At 41.1% G+C, this 25,380-nt stretch overlaps 1 protein-coding gene across 6 annotated transcripts in view; it reads right to left on the bottom strand.

Annotated features, from left to right (window-relative positions):
- Window positions 1-25,380, bottom strand: part of ARL15 (ADP ribosylation factor like GTPase 15) — a 224,703-nt gene that overhangs the window by 176,221 nt on the left and 23,102 nt on the right. For 2 of the 6 annotated variants that reach the window (XM_055699175.1, XM_055699174.1), the window contains one exon: window positions 21,011-21,144. The exons of the other annotated variants lie outside the window; for them this stretch is intronic. In XM_055699175.1, the coding sequence (XP_055555150.1) occupies window positions 21,011-21,028 (18 nt within the window). In that variant the 5' untranslated portion in view covers window positions 21,029-21,144. The remainder of the gene's footprint in view (window positions 1-21,010; window positions 21,145-25,380) is intronic. 6 annotated transcript variants of the gene reach the window in all.

Below are 25,380 nucleotides of genomic sequence, written 5' to 3' on the forward strand. Positions count from 1 at the left end.
CTCCTTTGTCCCTACAGCTGGGGAGGAAGCATTTCGCTCATCCTCTCCCATGTGCTAAATAGAGTAAGCCTGGAGGACAGAAATTGACTGCTTATCAAAAGATGGACCATACTGACTTCAGTGTACTTCTTCTGGCTGTCAGCTTCAGAAAGCTTTTTATACATTATTGTTCCATGTTTGGGGTGCCCAACTCTGACTACTCTGACTGGAGTTCAGTGAACTGTCCTGGGAGTGCCCAAAAAGGGACAAGATCCCAGCAGTATTTTAGTCGGTGAAGAAGCAGAACCAGCTCCTAACACACAGGCAGGTGTCTGTTTGCCTTAAACAGTAACAGCTTTTATCTACTCCATTTTGAGTAGATAAATTTTTCATTTAGACCCAAAAATAGTCCATGTGTGCTGGCAAACAGGTCTGCAAAGTCTACACTAACTCAAGAATTGAAATGGTGTCAGCAGATGACCATTACTGGGTAGCAGTTTTGATAGCTTTTATTCGAACCAACGCAGCAGAGAAAATTCATTGTTAAGTGTGGTATGCTTGAAAGGAAGGACAGTCACCAAATCGTCATTCAGAAATAAGACAAGCTCAGGTCCTGCTGAAATCACCCTTCCTTTTACCACCTGGGAACTTATTATAGGGAAACCTCACAACTGAGAAAACATTTCAGAGAAGCATGCGTCTACACATTGAAACAGATTACTAACTGCAGGCTAGTGAAGGCAAGCGTGATTCTCTACAGCAAACCCTTCTCCTCTCAGAAGACAGATCTTATGCAAACAATACATGCTAGCTACAAAAACATAAGATGCCAACAGCTTTCTAGTTTGTTATGCTCTTTAATAACAAGTTTGTACCAAGCACAGTGTGGGACTCCAAAAAAAAAACCCAACAAAACCAAACCCCAACCAAAAAAAAACCAAACTGAAAAATGCATAGTCATTTGTAATGTTACTCAGGTCAAATTTAGAATGGTTTCGTTAGAAAAGCCTGGAATGATTCTGAATTACAGGAAGCCTTTTAAGAGTCTTAGAGATGTTCTCGTGAGTCAAAAGGGCATAAACAAAAGAGAGTCTTAAATATGAGATACATGAGGTTAAATCAAGCCACTACAGATAATACAGAACAAAAAAACCCCACAAACCATATTCTACCTGTTCTGAAGCTCTCAGTAAGCCACAACACAAATGTTGTCATTCTTCTCCATGCAGCAAAATGAAAAAGATGGGGCTAAATGGGCAATACAGTAGTCTAAGAAAATTCCCCCTGAAAATTCAGTTTACATTTAATAACTTGCATCTAGAAATAGTATAAACCAAACTTTTTCCATAGCAAAGCTTAAATGTGTTCCCTAAAGCAATTTATCATCAAGGTGAAATCAAGTTAGGGTATTTCAGATAGCAGTTTGCAGATAGAAGGCATATGGTTCTACCTTGCACAGTTCTATTCTACTGTTTAGGGACTATTCAGCACACATTAATGCCACAGGGCATTTTTTAGTTCCCACATGTAGCAAACAACTCCTATCTGGACTATGCCATTTGCTACCTACTAATCTGAAAAGACTGAGATTAATTCATGATCTGGAAAAACACAAATAGAAGTATGATAAAGGGCATCTGAGAACAGAATTTGGCACATATTCCTTACAAAACCTGGCCCCTGATGACTGATGTTACAAGTCTCCTAAACACAACAGTGCAGTTAAGACAAAGCTCCCCCTTGCAGTGTGATGCCAGTATGATAGAAAGAAAAGCTTGTAAGAATTTCTCAGCAATTTATACTGAACAAAGTGATGCAAAGTTGGTAACTGGAATGCTGCCCTCATTAACGTCCTGATTTGGACCAGATGCTTCTATGTCTAATTTCAACAGTGCATCAACTTCATGTGAACAAGGAACAACCTTTAACACACAGGCTAGACTCATCTGGAATATGTCAGATGTACAAAAGCATTCATCAAAGCCTCTAATAGCACAATTTTAAGAGAATCTTCTGAATAATGAATACAATCTTACAAAGAAAGACTTCTGTTGTTAGGAGTCAAGGGAGTTAAATAACAGCAGTTATATAAAGGTTATCAGAAAAACACAGGGCCAGGATGGATACAGAAGAGAGATTACTGAGTCAGCCAACAAGGTATGAAACAACAGCAAGATCTGAAACATCACAGATCTGTATGAGAAGCAAAACCAATGCTTCCCTTTTCCTAGCACTTACCAAGAAATACAGCAATCATATGAGCAGAAAAATAACTCTATTAGCAAAAGAGATTTAAATATTTAAGCCCAAAAAACTGATGACTCTAGTTCTAGCATCAAAATTTCACTGAATTAACAGTATTCTACCTTGTTTTCCCGGGACAATCAGCAACTAGAAGGAGCTAGAGGAAACAGGTGATGAAGCAACAGGTAGGAACAACCCAGAAGAGCCTGGAGGTACAAAGGAGTAAGACTTGTGGAAATGCAACTTGGTGTTGGTAAGTGAAGTCATCACTCAGCAGCTGAATAAATTCTCTGAGGCCTCCACTCTACGTAATTTTATAATCTCTCAGAATAAGTCTCAAGACTTCACTATTCCCTTTCATAGAAACTGAAGGATTTGTATTAATAAACATTTTTTCAGTACATTTGCCATTAGGAACACGACAAATATGAACAGAACACCCTTGATCACCTTCCTTTGTTATTAGCTGTCCTTTCACTATTTTCTACAAGAACCTGAGAACTAGCCTCACCATGCATTACCTTCTGTAAATCTTGAGACCACCACCAACCTGAACTTCAGTACCATACTTCAAATAAAATGAACCCAGGACTTACAGTGCTGCTACAAACAAAACATACTTTTGTTGGTTCATCAATGATCTAACAGGTGCTGTATGGAGCACCTATAGTGGAAGTAAAGGTTTATGACCTTTTCCTTCATGGTACAAAACAAGGGCATGCATGGAATCGACAGTTTCTAGTCTGCATTAAACTCAAGGGGATGTAGCAAAAGGTTTCCTGAGACAACCAACAGCTCACTGCTGTCAAAAGGGTAGGCTCACCCCTTTCTGTGTCCCTTCCCAGCTGCATATTCCTTTCCCTTACATGCCAGCAGCCCTTGGTGCTAATCTTACCCCTCATATGAGAGCATTCAGTTCACTGAAATGTTAGAAAACCAACATAAGAGTGAAGAAAATAAACCAGTTTGCTAAACTGGCAAAAAACTAAACAGGTCCTGGAGAGTATGACCACCACATACACACACTTTATTCCCCACACCAAAGCATGAGGAAAGAGGGGTCATAAACATCAGAGCAAGGCTCTTTCAGTAGCCAACTGGTTCTGGCAGCTCAGCTGTCCCAAGAAGCCTCATGATAACCATGCCTGCATTTTACAGGTTTGAACATTTATTAGAAAATAACGTGAAAATATCATGTGACAGCTACCCATAACATTATGAATTGTTTCAGGTAGGTGTTTCAGTGAATCAACAAGGTCTGGAGGCTTTAGCTCAGAACTAGAAAAAACAGCTATTTTTTTCTGATTCTCATTCCCTTGAGTCTCAAAAACAACAAAGTGTTAACTGAAGAGTTAAGAGTTTTTTTTCATGATAAAATTCATTCTCATTTGGAGCCACTGCTGGATTTCAGTGCTGGCCTAACTTGTTTGTTTGCATTCTGATGTTTACTCTAGGCTCTGTTTGTTCTGCAATATACCTGTAATCACTCTTCTCTGTAGTCCTTGGCACTCATAAGCACTACATCTTCGTACGAGACATAAGATGAGACAATTCAGAACCTGCCCACCCAAGGACACAACTGTCTAACCAGAAGGGATTTACATTGCTTCTCTTTCCAAACCAGACAAATCTATCTTCCTGGCATGTCTTTTTCCAGAGTGCCTAATAGCTTAGTTGAGACAGTGGAAATGGCAGAAAAAACAAACAGAGCCGTCTCGCCTCAGATATCCTGCACCTATTTCAAAGAACTAGATATGCAAAAGCAACCCAGCCTTGAAAAGTCACAGTCACAGCTTTCCTCTTTCTCTTCTATACTCTATAATTGGAAAACAAAAGATGGGTAAGGTTCCTTCTCCAAGAAAAACCACACAATGATCCAGAGATGAAGCATTTGTGGAAAGAGTAAGAAGCATCAATTACTTCAGTAAGCTAAAAAAGTGGCTACTTAAACAAACAAAGATTAGAACAACGGGCTTTCCACACACACAAAATACAATTAGACAACAAAACCCCACTGTTATAAACACTACAGAATCCAGTAACTGACAAGAATCAAAGAGGCTCTAGCCATTTACACAGCACTAAGCTTACTCAGAGAGCTGCAATGCTAGAAGAAAAAACCAGATTGTAAGGAAAACAAACTGTTTAAAACCAACTTTTAACCACTAGGCATTGCACAAAATCCTCATAAACATGCAGATTAGTCCATGTGTTCTCTATGGGAATTTTCTGGTTTTACTGAATGTTGGAGACTGTGCTCCCACCTGGATTACAGGTACAAAGTATGACAGTCTTTATGATCTTATCTCCCAATCCAATGCTATAGGGACAAAAAGCTCTACTAAGCGTTACTCAAATCCCCACAGGTGGTTTGCTTCTATAAAAATAAAATTTAAAAAACTCAAACAAAACAAAACTTAGACAAACCATACAGAGCCTAACAGCCATACAGTTTTGCAAGGAAACTGCAAACAAACAGAGCACTGCAGACCCTCCCTAACATCCTCCTTCCTCTGTTTTCTCCCTAGTTTAGCCAACAGGAAGACTGCTGTGGGTTGTCACCCTCCCTGGACAGCAACAGCACTGCAGAAGGTGGTTCTCTCTTGGCATCCTACAGGACAAAAGCCTAGAAATGTTGTGGGCTGCAGGCAGAAAGGTTGCCTTTCTGTTCCTATATTCTACATCCCTCTGCCACGACAGTAACACACGGTTAATTTCTCGCTACCACCCTGTTTCTCAGATGTGGGGCTGAGGCAGCCACGCGTCGGCTCTGCAGAAGGTGCCCAGTTCCCAGGAGGTGCTGCACTGACCCATCCCACACGCCCCGAGCGAACACGTCCTGGCCAGCTCCCACCTTCTGCGACACTGCGTGCCACCGGTGGCCCCCCGGCCCCTCGTGCTCTCCCCGCACATGGCGGCCGGCCCTCCCTGCCCTACAGCTGCTCTCGCCCCCAAGCTTTATTCCTCGCTCCCTCCAGCTTCCCATACACGGCCCACACAGTCTCCCAGGAGCTGCTGCAGATGTTCACAGGTCACCTGGCTATCAGGTCGCCCTGTACTTTACTGATGTGACAATAATGCTAGGGGAAAAAGCGGGGGGAAACCCCTGAAGAAAAGCAGCTTCGTCTCCCCTTCCCTCGGTTTCGGACCTCAGCTTCCCAAACCGAGCCCTCGGCCTCGCCCGTCTCAGCCCTGCACTCCCCTGTCACACCCGCCCCACCGGCAGGGACCTAGACCCTGCCCACGCCGGCACAAGGAGGGCTCCGTGTCCCAGGCCGAGGCGCGAACGCCCCGCCCCGGCCGCGCCCCCGGCGGCGCCGCCGTGCGCGGGCGGCAGGCGCACACCCCGCGGCCGCCGGGCACGACACGCAGCCCCGCGGCCCTGCCGCAAACCGCGACCGCTGCGGCGGCGCCCAGCAGCGCGGTGACTCGCACCCACCACGCGGAGCGCGCCCGGGGCGCCCCCGCCGCCCGCCGGGAGGGAGCACGGGCGCCCTCCGGTGGGGCGCGGCGGAACGGCGCCCGCCACGCGGCACCGGGCCCGCGAGGGACGGCACCGCCCCCGCCACGCGCGCCGGGCGGGCGCCACCGCTCCCCGCCCCGTCACGGCGAGGGGCTGCGGCGGGCGGCGGGGCCGCAGGCGGGCAGGGGCGCTGCCAGGGGAACGCGGCGAACGGGCTGTTCCTGAAACACGGGAAAGGGCTGGGTTTGGCCGAGACTGGGGGGGGGGGGGGCGGGGGGCAACACACACAGTTGAGAAACGCCTCCGGAAAGTCCATTACGTTGGTAAGGCTTGTGCGCTGCGACCGCAGCGGCCGGCTAGCAAAATGCCACTGGCATTCTGGAAGACCGAGGGCTACCCAGGAGGCTCACCTGCCGAATTCCCTCTGTACTTTTCCTGGAGTGCGCCTGTCAGTGTGCAGCTTTTTAATTTGCAAAATAACAGTTCGCTAAATCAGCAATTTTCTAATGTCGTTGTCTCCCACCCAGCTCGTTGTAACAGAACAGATCCGTAACTCAGAGGCCGATCTGTAACGCAGGGAATCCTACAGTCAACTACAAAAATTCACTTTAACCCAGTGGGATGTCCAGGAGATTCAAGACAACCAAACCCATATGCTGCATACACCAGAGGAAGCACCCTAGCACCCCATTAACGCAGAAGGAGAGTGAGCAAATTTTACTGACATCTAAAAAAATCTTACCTGGTCTCCTGGGTCTCACCTGTCAGTATCAGAAAAAGGCAAAAGTAGGCACTAATTAAAGTTTTCGTCCCTAGACATGAAAGAAGTCTGAATGATCCAATAACTACCTTAGCTTTCACTTACTTAAGTACACCAATGAGGTATCCCAAGTATCTGAACCAGCTACACACCTCACTCATGTTCAGGTATGTTCTTTAAATTAAAAATGTTGAGGCAATGTAAGAAATAGTCAGAAAATACACCAAAACCACTAATGTTTTAGAAGATATTATTTGAAGTTTGCCTCTTTGCTGTGCGTCAGCTCCTGCTGCTGCATTAAATGTTTAAAGACACTTACCCCTTCCCTTTCAGAAAAACTGCTCTCCTCACTGCTGTGCCAACAAGATCACCCACAGACTGTCCAGAAGGAGAATTTCCAGCAGTGTGTGAGCAGAGAGTCAGTCAGGAGTTAGGTGACCCACAGAAGGGCTGCACCCAAAGACAGTGCTGGCTGAGCTCAATAGTGACCCAGACAGGGGAGGTCCCAAACAAGTGCAAAAATGCCAGTGTCATTCCATCTTCAAAAAAAGAAGCCGGAAGGACTGCCCAGGGACCTACAGGCTGATCAGTCCAATTTTGGTCCCTGGAACAGTCAGAGAGCAAGGCTTCTACAAGAGGAAAAACATTATAGTCTGCTTAGGCAGACAACATAGATGGGTAAAAATCAGTTGGATGATTGCCTTGGAGGTAGCAGTTAATCACTTGTACTCCACCTGGACTGCAGTAACAAAGTGGAGAACTGCCGTGCCCAGCCTGTGACCTGTCCTGCTTAACAACTTAATCAGTGACCTGGGAAGAATCACTCTTGTCAGGTTTGCAGATGGCACCAAACTGGGGGGAACAGTCAATGCGCTGGAGAGGCCACCCAGAGGGATGTTAACAGGGTGGAGGAATGGGGCTTCATGCAGTTCAGCACAGAGAAGTGCCCTGGGAAGTCAGAGCCCCAGTCAGTGATCCAGGCTACACACGGCTTGCCTGGGCAGCCCCGATGCAGAGAAGTCCCTGGGGCCCTGGAGGACAAGCTGCACAGGAGCATCCTTGGGGCTGGCAGCAGCAAAGGCCAGCAGCATCCAGCGCTATAGTAGCATGGGCACAATCAGGAGATGGAGGGAAGTGATGTTCCCCCTTGGCTCAGCACTTCTTCGACCATACCTAGATAAGATACTGAGTCCTCTGGTTTGGGGTCCCCAGTCCGGGACATGGCCAAACTGCAGTGAGCCCAGCAGAGGCCCACCAGGATGCTCGGGAGCTGGAACACCTGCCTGGCAAGGGGACCCTGGTGGATGGGGCTGCTTCATCCTGGAGAAGAGAAGGCTCTGATGGCATCTCAGACCAGCCTTCTACCTACAGGCCAGTCACTGACAAGACACAGCAAGCCACAGCCAGGCTCCGTCATCACGGCTGGATGCCACACAACAGGCACAAGCTGAAACAAGACAAGTTCAGACTGGAGATAAAGGGAAACCCTTCTCCCTACAGGGACAGTACAGCAGCAGCACAGGTTGCCCAGAAGCACTGTGTGGTCTCCGTTCTTCGAGGTTTTTGAGACAGACTGCATAAAGCCCTGAGCCACGTGGCCTGACCTCCTCGCTGACTCTGAGCAGGAAGTCAGACTAGATACCCCCAAGATTCCCTCCAGCCGTAACTGTGGCGTGACACTGTCTACAGTGCTGTCAAGCTTCAATGCAAAACTGAAAATCTAGTGAGCTCTTTAACCTTTCCTTTACCTAAATCTTACCTGTTAATAGGTAACCAGAATCCTACAACAAACCCGACCCGTAAGCTGACAGCATCTTTGCAAAGCCGCTGTCATGGAAGAAAAACACAGAAAAGTTTGAAAAACCTAGTAATTTGGATCCACAAGCCTGCACGGTATCATCTTCCACTCTTCTGGAGACTGGGAAGGAGAGGCCTTCAGAAATATCATCACACTGTTATGTATGCCCATCATAGGTACAAAGAGAACTGCACTACTATTCAAGCAGGTAACACAGTAACAACAAAACAAAGTCACATGTGCCAGAACTCATTGCTGCTCCATCTGCAGTCAGTGTAAAACACAAATTGAAGAAAATCAGTACTGTACACAAAATGTACAGTTTTTTTGGATCCAAACCTGAATACATTCTTTTAAATATATGGCAAAAAAAAAAAAAATCAGTTCCACAGATCACAGAACTTATCACAGGCAGAATATAAATGAGAAAACCTGCATTCACTTATATGAGAGAAAACAGGAAGCAGACGTGCTGCTGGCATGCAAAGTGGTAACAGAGCCCCTGTGTTAGAAGGAGAAGTGCCAGTGCAGCAGCAAGAGGTACATCACAACTCTTAACAAACAACGCAGGACATGTGAAAGCTTCCTCAAACCACTCAATGCATTAGCAGGGCCATGATGTTTGCTTTTGAAAAGGTCTGCTGTGTGTAGTCCTCATGCCAGGGATTACTGAGCTTCAGTAACGGAGGACTTGATTCTTGTATAAGTAAACTGATTAAATCTTAGTAGTGTGTACAAAGTTCTTTGGATAAGAAATGGCATATGCAACAGCTGTTGATCCTCCAATCTCCTTAGGAAGGAGGGAAGGCTCAGAGAGTGCAGTCAGCTAACAAGCAGGCTCTACAGCAGCCAGACATGGGGATGCGAGAAACAGTTAAGAGTTTCTGAAATGGCTGTAAGTTACAGGGGTCTCGTATTTTAAAAAGCAAGTGAAAGGAACTGCATAAATACCAACTCTTAAGAGTAACCTTGAAAACCTCAACCTAGTATTTCCATAACAGACAAATCCTCAACAGTTTGAGGAAGGCTCACAAAGAACAATGACTACCACACAACCAATTATTACTGATAAGTAAAAGAAGATTTTTTAAAATTTTATTATTTTTTTTAGGTTTACCAGTTATTGGCCATTATATTCCCAACCCACACCAGAAACTCTTATACAGATTCCCAATTTTTGGAACAATCACCATCTCCTCTGGTTATTGACCTCAAGACTCTTCAGTGTTCAACCTCCAGAAGCAGAGCAATAGTGACTGATGAGGCCCCACTTCTAAGTCATCATCTTGAGCTCCACCCACGCTAACTACAGTGTCTGACCTACATCCATCAGAGCCTGGGAGAAAATTGATGTTACTGGGAAAATGACAACTACTAGGGGAAGAAATAAAAACTAAAATTTAGCATTTGACCTTCCTGTTCTTCACTTCCACAGACTCTTACCTACAACTGAATTTAAAATTCTGCCTCACTAAATTAGTAACTACATATAAACACACTGCACAAAGTCAACATGTTAAGACCCAGCAGAAAGGCTGTCTTCTTCCATAGTTGCACAATCTACACACTTCCCAGTTTTTCCTGTTGTACTGTCAGCTTTGTATGTGACCTACACTACAAGATCCTAAAAGCCACCTTCTATAGCAAGTCCTCTTTTGCCAATGGAAGAATTGTCTCAGATATGTAAGCAACTGGCAGGGGGAGAGATGTATACAAATAGGTACATGCATGTACATAATCGTTCCTACAGATCAGCCTATTACATATGCTCTCTAGACCTACTTAGCTGTTTTCCCCTTCCCTTACTGTTTTTCTTCCTTTTCTGTTTCCTTTGCTAGTTACAGGAAGTTTTCAGGTCTCTAAATACGCTAATTAAGAACCACATCTGTGCATGTGGTTAAAAAGCTTCACATATGGCAACACCAGAACAGTACAAGTTTTAATGTACTCTACAATGTTAATAAAAATCATTAACATCTTTTTCAATTTCCCCTGGGGAGATGCCAAGATGAAAAGAAGCATGAGAGGATGGCTACTGGTTGAAGGAAACCTCCATTTCCCTACTTCCTTCCTCCCACCCATTCCCTTTCCCTCACTCTGTGCCTCCTCCCTCTGGCAGCACAGAAGCAGTAGTTCAGACAGCTATCTCCCACAGTTTATTACCTACTGACAATAATATACTCTATGTTCAGTCTTAATTTATCACCATCCCACAGCTGCAAGACTGCATCATGTAGAAACCTTCTGACAGGCTGGGCTACCGTGACCTTCAGGGCATATCCCAGCACGTGCTGACTACCAACAAATGTTAAGGACCATAAAACCTCATTTCAGCATGGCAGGACACAGTGATCAAATCCAGTTCTACTCCGGATATGAATAAAAATCCACATGCATAATCCGCCTTTTCCAAGCCCAGGTTTTCCACTACAATAAAACAGAGGGAAAATGAGAATTTTCCAAGCTTTTTCCTGTTACACATTCCATTTTACTTTCTGCTTCCCAAAACTTTCCACCTTTTTTTAAAATTCTCTCAGAAGATGCAGAAGTGTAGTTCAAAATGCAAAAGCACAAATCATTTACACAGCACCAACATTTGCACACAAATCCTGGGCAGAGTAAATGAGTACAGTGAGTGAGTAAGACTTAAGAACGGTTTGCCGTCACACTGCTGCGTTTTCACAGTAAGTCATTATTTGAATCAACGTGTGCCTTCATGGCCCTTGCTGAACTCTGCACACCATACTATGCTGGATGGTGCCAGAGGACCAGTTGGTGTCATAAACACTAAATTCAGATTTGAAGTGACAAAGAAACGTCTCTGGCAATTACGTTTACATGTCCTTCTTAAGTCTTTTGACAGTGAGGCCAATGGTAATGCAACAATCCTTGACTCACAGACAACACAGCACAGAAATGTGAACAAGGCAAGAGATTTCCTCATTACAATCAGAAGACTGCCAGCTTGGTAAATGTAATTCTACCCCTGGTTCTGCCATGGAGTGGCTCTGTTAGAACACTTACACATTTCAAAGATAGATGCTATTTTAGATACCCAACGTGAGATGCTGGAGTGTGATTTAGAGAAGAACTAGTCACTGCTACAGTCAAGGTTATGGATCCATACAGAGAATGGATAGCACGTTTTCTGAGGCTGACAATTCTGGAAAAAAAATAATTCAAGAGGAAAAAAATTAAGTCTGAAATGGGACATTAAGTTATTAGACTGTTTAGACTTCAGGTATCTATGCTTCGTTCCATAGTTGAAGAAATTTTACAACCTCAGAGACATATGAATAAATAAAATTCAGCATTTGTGAAGCATCCAAGCATAGTAGGAATGACTGCCACAGAAAGACCCATAAAATCATAGTCAAGGTGGATTTTCAGAAAGCTTTCTACGCAATACTTTGGACATGAAAATCAAGTGGTCATGACAGAAAAAGAATAGCCTTGTATGGACAGGTAATTGGTTAAGTGGCAGGAAACAGAGGGTAAGAGGACATGGTCAGTTCCTGCAGTGGAGGGAGGTCACTTGCAAAATTTCTCAAGGATCTGTGATGGATCTGCTGTGGCAAAGGTAAGCAGTGAGCAACATCCGTTACTCAAAGCAGTACAGACTAGGGATGCATGGAGGGACACTGTGAGACTGAACAGACAGCAGAATGGCAGGTGACATGAAAAAATAAAGTGATCTACATGGAGGGAAAAAAACCTGCAGTCCTAATAAGCTGATGGGGGGGTCTAAGCTGACTATTACATAACTTCGGAATGAGATTTTGGTTTATGACAGTCACATGAAAACAGCAGTTTGGTCCTTGATGGTTCTCAAAAAAATAAATCAAGTGTTAGAAGTAAGGACAGGAACATCATCAAGCCATTGTATAAATCTATGTTTCAATCTATGTTTATACTGAACACTGTATTTTTTTTATTCCCCTTAACTCAAAAAGGGTAACAGAACTGGAAAAGGTTCCTAAAAGGACCAAAAGGATGATCAAAATACAGAATAGCTTTTCCTTCTAGAAGAAGTCTAAGCAATCTTAGGGTTTTCATTCTGGGAAAGAGAATTTTGGTGAGGTCTGACAAATTTATGAAGTTTTAAGTGGATTCTAGAGGGTGATGGTACCAAGTAACTGCATACTGTTTCTTCCAGTACAAGGATTAAAAGCAGTTGAAATAAACTCATTGGAGATAGCTCCAAAAGGACAGGTAAATGTAGTTCACCTGTGGAACCAGCAGGTCATTGGCAAAGAAGGCTGTGGATTCTGCCTAACTTCACAAAGAAACTGGACATATTCAGAGATGTAAATCTACTGATGTTAGTAAGAACATAAACCACAACCAACTCCAAAATTGCCTGTGCTTAAAAGAGCTGGAAACTTGTAAGGTATCAGGTAACAGTAGCACATACACTTTTCTTGTTCTTGCTCCTCCACAGGCATTTGCACTGCTGGTCAAGAGACATATCTGGATTGATGCAATATGGCCATTTTTGTGTTCTAATTCTGCCTTCAGAAAAGTGTTCAAATAGGAGAAAAAACATGAGGTAACACCACCTAACTGTTTTTCTCCACAATTGTTAGCAGCAGCTAATTAAATTACCACCACCCATCCTGTGCAATGAATGACTCATGGGTCCTATGGGGAAAGGAAGAGGGGAAAACAAAGCAATGTAAGTAATTAAAGACTACACCAAAACACACATGAAACAGAAGGCAATTAGGGAGGATTAACTGCCTTGTACATTTCCCAATCTATGATAGCTTGGCTTTGCCACCAGACAGTTCTTACGTCTCCTGTGTACAGCTGCTGTTTCTAAAATGGAATAAATTAGTTTCCAGTGGTTGATACACGGGTCTTCTGATCGAGATTGCCACTCACACATCAGAATCAACAGAATGGAGCACATGAAGAATCTCATCTGCTTCCCTGGAAGACGACAACTGTGCAAGCTATCAAAGACAGTGTTTTAAGGTAAACCAGCTGATCTTACACTCAAGCAGGTACAGAAGCACTCAAACTATATTCTAGCAGCTAAGCTGGGCAGTCACACCTCTCTCCATCCATTCCAGGGCAGATCAAAGGTGCATATGACCATAACTGTAGATGTTAACCAAATAAGAAATCAGGTACCAGCACACTGACATCCAAGTGTCAGTCATCAGTACTGGAATACCTCACACACCTCTGGTATTTACAAAAATACTGCTGTAGAAGTTATTCTGTATCTTCTGCATTGGATCATAACCAGAAAGTGATGGCTGATTATGTGTAAAAACTGGGCTGAGTTTACTAATAGATGCATCTGCCAAAGGGTAGGCAAGATTACATTTCTGTTCTTAAATCCTGGGTTCTTTCCTAGGACAGAACCTCCCGAAGAGAGTAGAAAATGCTGAGTAGGGCTGAGTAAGTATACATAGACCACAACTCCAAAAAAGCTGATTGTTTTTAGAGACAGAGGTTTAGGGATTCTGTCTTAGTAGGAAGAACAAAACATGGATTGCCATGTGAATTTCTATGCCTGATGGTGCCTGCTAAGAGCAAATGTACAAAGGAGAGTTTAAGTATACATGTATAGGATTATGAAATACTGTTTGCAGGTTACATTATGAAAACCTGAGGTTTAATGTCTTCTCTAACGATGTTTGCTGTTCAGTGCAAATATGATTTAAATACCCATATAAATGTTTAATCCTTCAAATGCTTTTAAATTCTTAACTCCAAAACTTCTTGTAGCATAATGCTTCACTACATACTACAAAAAATGTGCAACATTTATTAAAAGGAAAAAAAAAAATATCTGAAATGTAATGTCTCCCTAGTTTTTGAAGAAGTTAATCCAGGAGCATATGATTTATTGCCTCTACAAAAACTATTCATTTTCCTCTTTAATGTCGCTGTTCTAAGGAGAGTCCCAAATCCTGCAGTAGCCTCTGAAACCACATATTCAGAGAGATTAAAAAATTGTCAGGTTTGTATTTTGGGTTTTTTGTGAGAGCTGGAGGTATTTTATTTCCATAGCATTTTAGATGAGAGATGGGGAAAGACCTCTGTCATGCTTTAGGTAAAGGAAGAACGGTTATTTATTTAACTACATCACTGTCACATTTTTAGCATCCATGTTTGCTCTTTGCTAAAGAAATGAAAGGGCTAGTAAGCTTTACTCAGTGGCAGCAGTCCTCTTTCCTGAACTGTCATAGCTTTGTCACTTCTCAGTTTCAATGTCAGGGTAACATCCTTGAAATATTTTGCTGAGTTACACACACAGACATACATGCACACAGCCCCATGGTTCTGGCCTTCACATGTAGTTACTTCATTCATTGTGCATTCATACTGCACTGGTCATTTATTTCAAATTCACTAAAACATGAAGCATTTAATTTCCAAGTGGGTACAGATTTCTCCCTTAGAACCCACCTAATGTGTTGTGTTCTTAATTGCAACATAACCAATTTCTGGATTTCATTAACCTTCTCCATTGAACTGGTATCTAAGAAATTTCTGTGTACAGTTTAGACAACTACATTGATTTATGATTAAATTTGTTTATATACCAAGACTATGTCAGACTATGGTTTTATAACACCCAATTCAATGTCATCTACAAGAGCCCACTTCCTGTAATGAATTACAGCTTTCAAATAGTATGTTGGTATCATAACATATGCCACAGTCTGTTCAACTTCCATATACCTACTCATTTAGTATCTGATGAAAGACAAAGTAGCATTTTAATATTAATTTTTATGCCCAGAGTCCATCAGTCAACAGATTCAGCAATATCAAGCAATACTTAAAACACACATCATTCACAATTGTTACTGAACTACTTATATTACCCTGGGAACAATTATCTACCTTTTGCTGTCAACAGCTCAGCCACTTCAGGACAAGGGAGTGAACTTCTACACCTACATCCAGAAATTGCAGCTGCTTCTCACTCTCCTGACCTGGAAGAAACAAGCTGCTACTAGCAGTTAAAGATAAGCTCACTAATCATTGGTAATGTAAGTGCTCAGTAGACAGCACTGTGGAATGGAGAGGACTATTTGAAGACACGCACACACAAATGAGTGTATCGGCAACATTTTTGAGAAACACCAGTAGAAGTTTAAGGAGAACAGGTGATCTTTGCTTCTTTTCAGTTCTCCCTGAATTTCTGTAAAAGTCTTGGAGACATTAGGAAAAAGAAACTAACGACTGATGTAACAGCTGAATGTCCACTTGAAAACTAAGGGCAGAGAAGGACTCCAGTCTCCCAGTATCCAAATACACACTCCTGGAAGGGAGAGGGTAACGACGAGCATTTCTCACATAGGAAATCAGTGGTTTATTATCACTCTCCTAAACTTAGCAGGATTTTTGTCGGTAATTTTACATGAAACCACACATGTTTTGAGTGGTAATCTCTTCTGAGTTTTAATAAGCAAAGACTGCTTTGAATCTGTGGTGTGTCAAGCCATCAGTCAACATCCACATGGTACAGAAGCGTGCAAGCTTCAAGGAATAGCTCTGCAAGATATGTTTTTTACGACCAGTCATGTAGCATACACAGTGAGTAGCAAGACAACTGAAGCAGACAGCAATTTAACAATACATGGCATGAAACAGTCAAATTAGCAATGCACAAGCATTAGCCAAAATAACGACTGGAGCTCAAGCAGAAAAACAGATCACATTCAGCTGAGTAATTTGCTTACAGTAAGAGTCATCACTGCTTCTGGTACTCATTTTCCAAACAAAGTGCAATTATGCCATAGCTAAAAGATGGGAATGCATATTCAATGGATTAATCTGTATGTCATTAGTTTAATTCAAATATTACTATAAAACAGACCCTGAGACTTTGCTTACACTACATTACTTTAGCCATCAGGAGACGATCAAATGCCACAGATGAGGAACTGACAGTATGAGGGTATTATCAGTGCCCAAGGCCCACAGTTAGGGTGCGGAGCAGGTAGAATACACTGCGCAGTAGGCAAACTGCCTCCCAACATACTGGAAATAAAAAAAGCAACACACCCTGGACAGTCTGACCTTGGAAAAAACATGTTCTTGATCTCAGACCTACCAGTCAAGTTGACACCAGTCGTGTGAACAAGAGATTAGGTAAGCATCTGAGAACATTTGAGACCACTGTCCACCATTCTTCACGTTCCTTCCAATGCTTCAGAAAAAGCTACCATAAAACTAAAAAATTGCTTAGAACAAGAATAAGCATTTTCCCCAAATCCTACAGATGACCAGAGAAACTGCTGAAACACAAATTTTCTCACCCTTCTCCCTCCTTTTTTTTTTTTTTTTTAATTTTTTAATCAGATTTCATGGAAAATTTCTCCAAGGATACATGTTACCAGCTTCTGAGAACCACAGCCCTTAATTTAGGAAAAGTTTTTAGTCATTATAGATTGAAGAAAACTGAACAGTGCATATTTGAAAAGCTGTGAATAAGGGCTCACAGAAACTTCAGAGAGAGGTATGAGAGGATTTAGCACAATTTAAGCGTAAGGTAGAAAACACTTTTGGTACATCCAAGATTAAGCATTTTGCTGACTCTTCCCACTTTTGGGAACACAGGACTAGATAGGATCACTGATGATCACTAATTTCCACCTTCCACACGAGTGGATAGGCACACAAAGATCTCAAATGGACTATCTTCAATGATCTCAAACGTTCAGTTTGTCCTGTTCTCCTATCCCCTGCACACATCATGAGCTGCAAATCATGTCCCAGCTCCCCAAAGTAGATTACAGATTGCCAGTACAAAATTCCACAGCCAGAAAACCAGAATTTGTCCAGAAAATAAAAAGGAGAAATTGCCAATGTTTTGAGCTTGACAACACCAGAACAAGTCTTTGAGGAACAACAACTTTCTCAGTCAGGAAGTGCAGTAGAAAAACACCCATAATAACCAAAGAGCCACAGAGAACTTCTAGCAGTCAATAGCTTACAGAAGGCAAGTCTCACAACTCGGGGCTTGGACAAGCAATTGAATTAAATAGAGGACTGTTAAAAAAAAGAAGAGAAAAATAAAGGGGAGTGGCCTGGGGGTGGGTGGGGAGAGAACAGAATGAGCCTTCTCAGAAATTGCTGCTAACATCTTGCAGACCCTGTACCTGAGACAGTAAGCATTACATTTGCAACAATTAAAAAGAAAAAGAAACCACCACAGAAATGGCAAAGGAAGGAGTGTACATGGCACACATACACCTCTTGGGTCTCAGAATCCTCCCCAAAATCCCCTGTATATACATAATAGAGGGGCAGCAATGCATAATGATTTTGATCCACAGACAAAACAGCTTAGCTCAAGTATCACAAGAGATCTTCCATTTAGAGTTTGAGAAGCAGGAGGCTGAAATACATTATGTCATCAAAGCAAGAGACTGAGGGAAGCAGAAGCTGAGCCATGGATATGCAGAAGTAAATATAAAAATCTTTAACACCAAGCAAAGCAAATGTAGAAGGTAAAGCACAAAGCCCTTACCAGCACTGACAGAAAAGGTGGTCCTGGCTTCCCTCAGTGATTCACATATTCATATGAAAGAGGCAGGTGTTATAAACCAGCCCTGAATAGATGGAGAAACAACCTCAGCTAAAACAAGATGGTCCATGGGAGAAGGAATTAGGAAATCAGAAAACCTATATGGTTAGTCAAGCGTAGTATTGCTGTGAGAATGATCTCAAATGTAATAGGGAAATGCAAATGGGTGGAAAAAGAAACGTTTCAGAGGAAAGCTAGTTGACTTTGCAGAGTAAGAGAATATAAAGCTTACAGCAGAATACAGAAGAATAAAAATACATAAGGCCTCTTGTGTGGCAACACCACACAAAGTGAGATAAAACTTCATACAAACTATTTTGCTGTGAAAAAAACCCACCCTAACAAACAAACCAACTAACCAAGCCCAAATTCATGCCCAGTGTGTGTTAAGTCTAAGGATACCTCAGTGATTCAAAACTAGCCTGTCTGAACAAGAGATAATAACATTGTCTCAACAAGATTGACAAGCATTGCTTTCCTGCCTTCATACAGAGAGATTTCACAACTCCCCGATGACAACCAATCTCAGGTTTTCCCATTTCCTTCAGGTTACATCAACCACGATTTGCCCTCAAGGTAGTACAGTATTTCCAAGATAAATATTAAACGAAGCGTCAAGCATACAGCCAAAGTCAGAAGTGGTTTCACATTCTGCCACTGCCCTTAAATCTGTCTATGGTAGCTTCAAAAAGTATTTCCCTGTTGTTATGTAGAATGTGCCTCTAAGAGCGATGGGCTATATGGAACAGACCACAGAAAGGCTACTGAGCAGGCACTTTTAAACAAAACAAAAATAAAATGATAAAGTGGTATTTGTTACAATAGACGAGCATGCAGTTTTGTGGAGATAACATTCAGCAGACTTGTGTTCACCTGCAGAGTAGGATTGCTATAAAAAGCAGAATCTATACAGTTGTTTTATCAACACAGTCTGTATGAGAAGTCTCTAGTCCAGTATTTGATCAACCATTCTGAATATTTTGTGAAGAGTTAAGAAAAATTTTAACCATTTTTGATTAAGAACTATCCATTTAGAAACCACCAAATTAAAGGGGGGGGGGGGGGGGGGGGAATAACAAAAAAACCCCACCAAACAAACAAAAAACCCACCCCACATTACTGTTAACATAAAGAAATTACAACACCTCAGCACAAGAGATTTTAACTTCTTTTTTTTTTCTTTCTTAAATGGTATGAATTCATCTTAAACACTGTCCGGAAACTAACGAAAGAACTCTTTATAAAAGGAAACTACATTTCTCAACATACAAGAAGTTGTGTGTGAGAAAGCTCCACCAAAATAAGCTCATATTGAATTATTATTTATATCTACATCCTGTTTAGCCATTTAGGAAAAAAGTTTAGTTCATGTTTTGCAGATCCCTTTGTGTAAAGCTTTAAAAAGGCTCCTGCTAAAAGAGGGAGGGCCCCGGCACTTATATCCTCCAATTCACACTGTGTGGCAACTTAGAACCTTCAACCTGTATTTCCCCAACAATAATAAAGCCATCCTTATCGTTTCCTCATGAAGCAGTTGGGTTTAAGCTTTAAACAAAGAAATACAAGGGGGATGCTGAACTACAGAAAAAAAATAGTAATATAATTGTTTATAGGCCTATGTAACTTCATCAAAATATTTTGACTGAGCCAAAACCAAGTTTTGCCAGAGAAGGCTATGTTCGTGAAGCAATAGCTCTACAGAAATGGTTTTCTATGGCTTTCTGTATGTTCCTAAGACTCATAACCTTTGAAAGTGGTAGGACTGGGCACAGAGATTGTGTAAGGAACCTTTTCTGGCTTAATTAGAGCTACACTGCACTGAAGTATAATTGAGATTTGCTTGCACTTTGCACAACTACTTGAAGCGGCAGGCTACTTCAGGAAGTTACGGCTTACATTCAGGAGGTCCTCATCTTCAAGCTAGTTAGGCAAGGATAGCACACCCTCTCACACTGTTCTACAAGGATGTTTCAGCATGCACATGCATCACCTCTCACAACTAGGTATTAGGTCTTTCAGAACCTGAAGCAAATTTAATTACTTGAGACATTGAGTCTTCAATGAAAACACCTCTCCTTCACACACACATTTCTGAGAGCAACTGAGTTGGGTTCCTCTCAGAGACAAAACAGAGTCCAGCCAAACTGAGCAGGAGATGAAAAGCACAAGTAGAACCCCCTCATTCACACAGAATGGGGACAGAAGACAACAGCCAGCACTGAAATAAATTAACCAGCACAGAAATTAACCAGCAGTAGTACAGGTTTACTCATATTTCCTGAAACTTGAGGACATAAACTATTAAAGCTGACCACTTTTATTTCACATCACATTCTGAGAACGCTGGATAATAAGCCAAAATGAGTCTGAAGCATTTTTACAGCACAGAAGGTACTCCAGACACAGACACTCATCTGACAGAAACTAGCCTAAGACCTCTCTCTCTCTGGCTCCATACATAATTGCTTTTAATTTCATGTATTAGTATTGCTGGCTGACCAAGTAGGTGGTCATACACTAGAAAAATCCTGTATTTCACCACAAGAAATATGACTTGAAGTACAAATCATATACTGTATTTCTTTAAAATAGACCAGAATAAGCCTTATCTGCCAGGGCAGAGGGAAGGAAAAAAAGGTACCAGTTCCAAAAAACCACACCAAGCCCAATCAACCCTCAAACATACTGACTCACAATTGTTAAGTCCTCACACACTGAGAATGTTTCTTTAAATTACCTCCATGTCATGACCACTCTAAAATGTACTTCATTTTCTTACACTACCATTCTGAAGTATGCATTCTGCTCTCAGACTTTTTGAAAAAGATGTGTGTATGATGCCGAGTTCTAAAAACATAGCATTTTATTTCACATTTAGAGGTACTTCTAAGACAAAAACTGTCTATAGCCATCTGCTCAAATTATTAGATGTGCCTCATGTGACACCACACAAAAGCAGCTGACTCTTGTGTAGTTGGGCTTTATTTTAAATAAAGAAGCCATTCAAAATTAAATATTATAATAATGAATACATAACAATACAATCTCTCTCTGCTTTAACTCTACAATACAGGAACTAGCCCAAAACCAAATTATTTACTCAAATAAAAAACGTACTCAAATGTTGCTCAAAAAAATGCCAATAGAAATTTATTGTTTGGAAATTAGTTTTCATTCATGTGGTTCTCATTTTTCTGGGTTTGCTTTTACCCTGTTTTGAGCATTCATTCCACACTTCCACCATGGGGGTAGGGGAAGGAATATTCTTTCCTTCTCCCTAAACAACTTGCTGCTGCTTCTGTTTACTCTTGCACTTCATTCCACTTCTGGTTCTTTGCTGGGACCTGTTTTAAACAAGGGAATTAACATTACATTTCCTGCAAAATGTAGCACTCAAGCATTAATTCCACCACATAAAACAGTTTGGAACTTCTGCTCAGACTGTATACAGGCATTTTAAAGTCAGAGATTCTAAAAGCAGCTGCACAGTCTCTCTTAAACATACTGAACCAGCTGCATTTGACATAGCTCAGCTGTGCCATTTTAATAGTGACAGCATCGAAAATCACTTTCTTTGGTGAGTACTGCCATTTGTCCCTTTAGCTCACAGGGGCAATCCAAAATTGGTGAGTGAAATCAAGAAACTGTCCTCCATCAAAAATCACTAACCTTCTAATAGATTTTAAACTTCTAACTCAAATGCAGTTGATAAGTAGGATCACAACATTAAACTACAAGTTAACAAAAAACCTAGAAAACTGATAATAATTCTGTAATCTAATGTTATGTTAACGTGAAGTTATGAAAGATACCAACTGTCCAAGATCAAGTAACATCTGAAGCATGGCCTCTACAACTAATGCAGTATTTTTCATTAGAAAACCACGTATATTTGCATATATCCATGATGTGCAGCTGAAAATTTTCCTATCACAGTTAGAACCCACATATGACATCAGCTTCACAGTTTCCAACAAGATAAACAAAAAGATGCTTAACTTGTAGAGTATCCCAGAGCTATCTGTTTCAACTGTGTTAAAATACGCATTTTATTTGCTGGTTTACCTAACTCACTGGTTTACCTAACAAGCTTTTTGCCTGCCACCCCTCAACTTTATTAGCAAACAATTCAGTGTTACTGAAAGCTGAAGACAAGCATGATTTGGAATTTTGAGGGCGATCCAACTCAACTTATCCATCAAAATATGCAGCTACTTGTTCAAAAAAATCTGTCTCTTGGAAGTATTCATGTTTTTGCAATATTATTTGGAGTTCTGATGGTGATACCTATTTCTTGGTGCACCTTCTATGGTTCCTGAAGACATCTGAAAATGTACAATAGACATCATACTTCATTTATTATGTGAACATGAAACAGACATACAAGATACATATTTTATTATGAATTATGTAGCTAGATTAATATAAACAAATTAATATTTTTTCCAACTGGAATGTGGATTTCTAAAAGCTGTGAGAAACTACTTGAGCAACTGCCTTTTGGATAAACTCCAAACAAAACAAACAAGACAGAAGAGAAACCTTCTAGACTGCAATTAGTCTAAACAGAAACTTGCAAATAACAATAAATAGAAAAGTGGACACCTTAACTGGTTTGGAATCTGTAGTTTATTTACTCCTTCAAATGTAGCAAGGCAATAAACCAATGAATTTGTTTTGTATGAAGCAAATAACATCTGAACAAACACCAATCACTTTGATTCACAGTTCAACCACCTTAACCATTTTATGCTTATGCATAAAAAGTGAATTAACCTCACCCCCTCTAATTTAAGCAACAAAACACTCTCATGAAAGCCCTACAGGTCTTGCCTCTTCCTAAAAAGCTTAACCAAACAGCAAATACTTTCTATTAGACTATAAATCCAACCAGGCAGATTGTCCTGAATCAACTGACAAGAGCCTTCATGCTAGACAGGCAGTCATTGGCCTTTGGTTACTCTTAAGAAGAATGTAATCCAAACTTACAAATTGTTCAGATTTACCAGTTTTTAGCTGTGGAAAGAAACAGCACTACATCCCACAAAAATCACATACATGGACTCTAATCCTATAAACTGCTTTCCAGATTTTAAATAGCAACTTCCTTATTGTTATATCAGAAATAGTATGAGTTCTCTCTGTAACAAATCACAGCAAACAGCTGCACTGAAGTCAATTTGTCTGTATGTAATACAAGAAGTTAAGACCGGGCGCCTAATTTCATAGTGATTCGAGTTCTCTGTTAATCAAATACAATCCAATGACAGAAGCATTTACAATGGTTTTTCGTTCAAAGTATACTATTCTTCAGGGGAAAGAATCCTGTCACTATAAAAATCCTATCTTCCCAACTGCTACAGAAGAGGTGCAGAGTCACAACTGGTTTCTTAAGTCTCTTAAGAAAGAAGAAAGAAAAATCATTGAATCTGTTGCATGGTTTCACCCACTGTTCTGGGAACATCCAGGTATTTATGTTGTTTATATTGCCCAATAAAATCAAGTGCTTACACTGGTGAAGCTTATCATCTAAGAGTCTTTCCAGGTATCCTTGACAGAAGAGTGCCCATCCAGTAAATGATCCTCATCAAGTAATTGAATATATTCAGCACAAAATAATCAGCTTCTTCTGAGCCCCATTTTATTGGAGTAAATAAGGCAAAAGAACAAAGGAGATTTACATGGCAGCACCTCTGAACTGTAACCTGCTACACAACTCCTCACTCTGGCTGTAACTTTGGGGTTCTGTACAGAATGACCCATTGCTAGTTTACAGAAAGCTGAAAAAGTATATGACAACCAATTTCCAAATGACAAAGGAACACACTTTTCTCCTTGTTTGCTATGCATAAAATATGATAGAAAAAGAATGACAGAATCACGGAATGGTTTGGGTCGGAAGGGACCTTAAAGATCATGTGGTTCCAACCCCTCTGCCATTGCCAGGGATACCCTCCACTAGACCAAGTTGATCAAAGCTCCATCCAGCCTGGCCTTAAAGAGCTTAAACTGTAGTAAGAGATATTAACAGGAGATCTAGGTTCTATCTTAGAAAACCAGTGTGTAGAACAGTACAGCTAGTTGAACTCCAGAAGAGATTGCCAGGAAATTATAGAATCTGCTGGGTTTTTTTGAGAACCAGCCTGGTCAGAGCTGGTTTGGCCACAGCTCATCCTGCTTCCGAGCCAGGGCTGAATCAGATGACTCTTACTCCTTTCAGTCCTATTTGTTATGATTTTGTCTTGTGAATATGAAAAACAGAATATTATCTGCATCAGGGCAGACTTTGTTTCTGAGGCTTCTTGTACTTTACCAGTCAGTGACATGAAATCTTGCATTATCAGCAACACATTAATCCATTAATACATCTATCTATAAAGCACTTTTCTCAAATAAGCCCTTCTTTAAAAAGGAGGCATTTCAATCTTGACAAACCCAAAACAGGAATGTAAAAGACCCTTACAGAAAGACCTTCTTTGGTATACCAAATAACTCTTGCAAAGCTCCACCAAGAATCAAAGCTTACTCTTCATAAGAAATCTGCTTTCAGTACAAAACACAGGCATAACCATCAGAAAGTTACTAAGTCAGTTTAAGAGCTAAGGAATACATCAGTGCCCAGTGTCTAAACAACAACACAAAGACCTGCAATAGTTCAACTTCAACATACTGAACATATAATAGTAAAAATTTATATGCAGCTTTTATAGATAAAAAAAGTTTCGGCACCACGTTTGTTATGCACGCTGTCTTTTCTGTTCTCCACTGAACACTGTCCTTATTAATGGCAGAAGACCTTCCTTGCAGCAGTTGTTATGGCAAGCAGGCAAAACACATGCTGAAATAACACAATTTTTTTAACAAAAAATATTACAGTAATGAAGGGAATGGGATAAAACCCAGCAAGTTCTGAATGCTGGTCACATACAATACCACATCTGTGGGGAAAAAATAATTACTTAATCAGAACAGAATATTAAGAGAATAAAGATGCCAGTTTACCTGGCACAACTATCTTGACTTGAAAAGAAAGCTGGAAAGAGGTCAGAAATGGAACAGAGTAGTGACAACATGAAACCAAATGACATTCTTTGCAATATAATTCAAGAAATAGGGAAAATTACTAACAACTTCCTTCTTCAGGAAAAAGCTTTCCATACTACAGTGTTTCAGAAGGGAAAATCCCTAACTCACACAAAACAAGCCTATCTTTTCTCAATCCTATGCTAGAATTCACAAAAAAATTTGCAATCACAATATATTTTTTCTAATTATGCTCTAATTTCAACAGCAGAAAAAAGCTGAAGGTTAATGTCAGAATTCAAATGCCCCAACATCAATCACCTAAGGCACCATGATTCTGAACCACAAGATCTTGTCCAGAACTTGCTGTGGAGTACCAGCAAATTGTTTGCATTTTAGACATCAGTTAACCCTGCCGAGAAAAAAATAATTAGCCTGTGTCTCATCAGGAAGCTTGAAAGTTGAGCCGTTAGCTGCAAGATTCCAGCTCACAAGCAGAGAGAATAAGAAAACCATCAAGAAGAACAGCTCCACAGGCATTTCCAAACACATTCAGA

This window comes from Falco cherrug, chromosome Z (genome assembly GCF_023634085.1).
Source record: "Falco cherrug isolate bFalChe1 chromosome Z, bFalChe1.pri, whole genome shotgun sequence".
NCBI lineage: Eukaryota > Metazoa > Chordata > Aves > Falconiformes > Falconidae > Falco > Falco cherrug.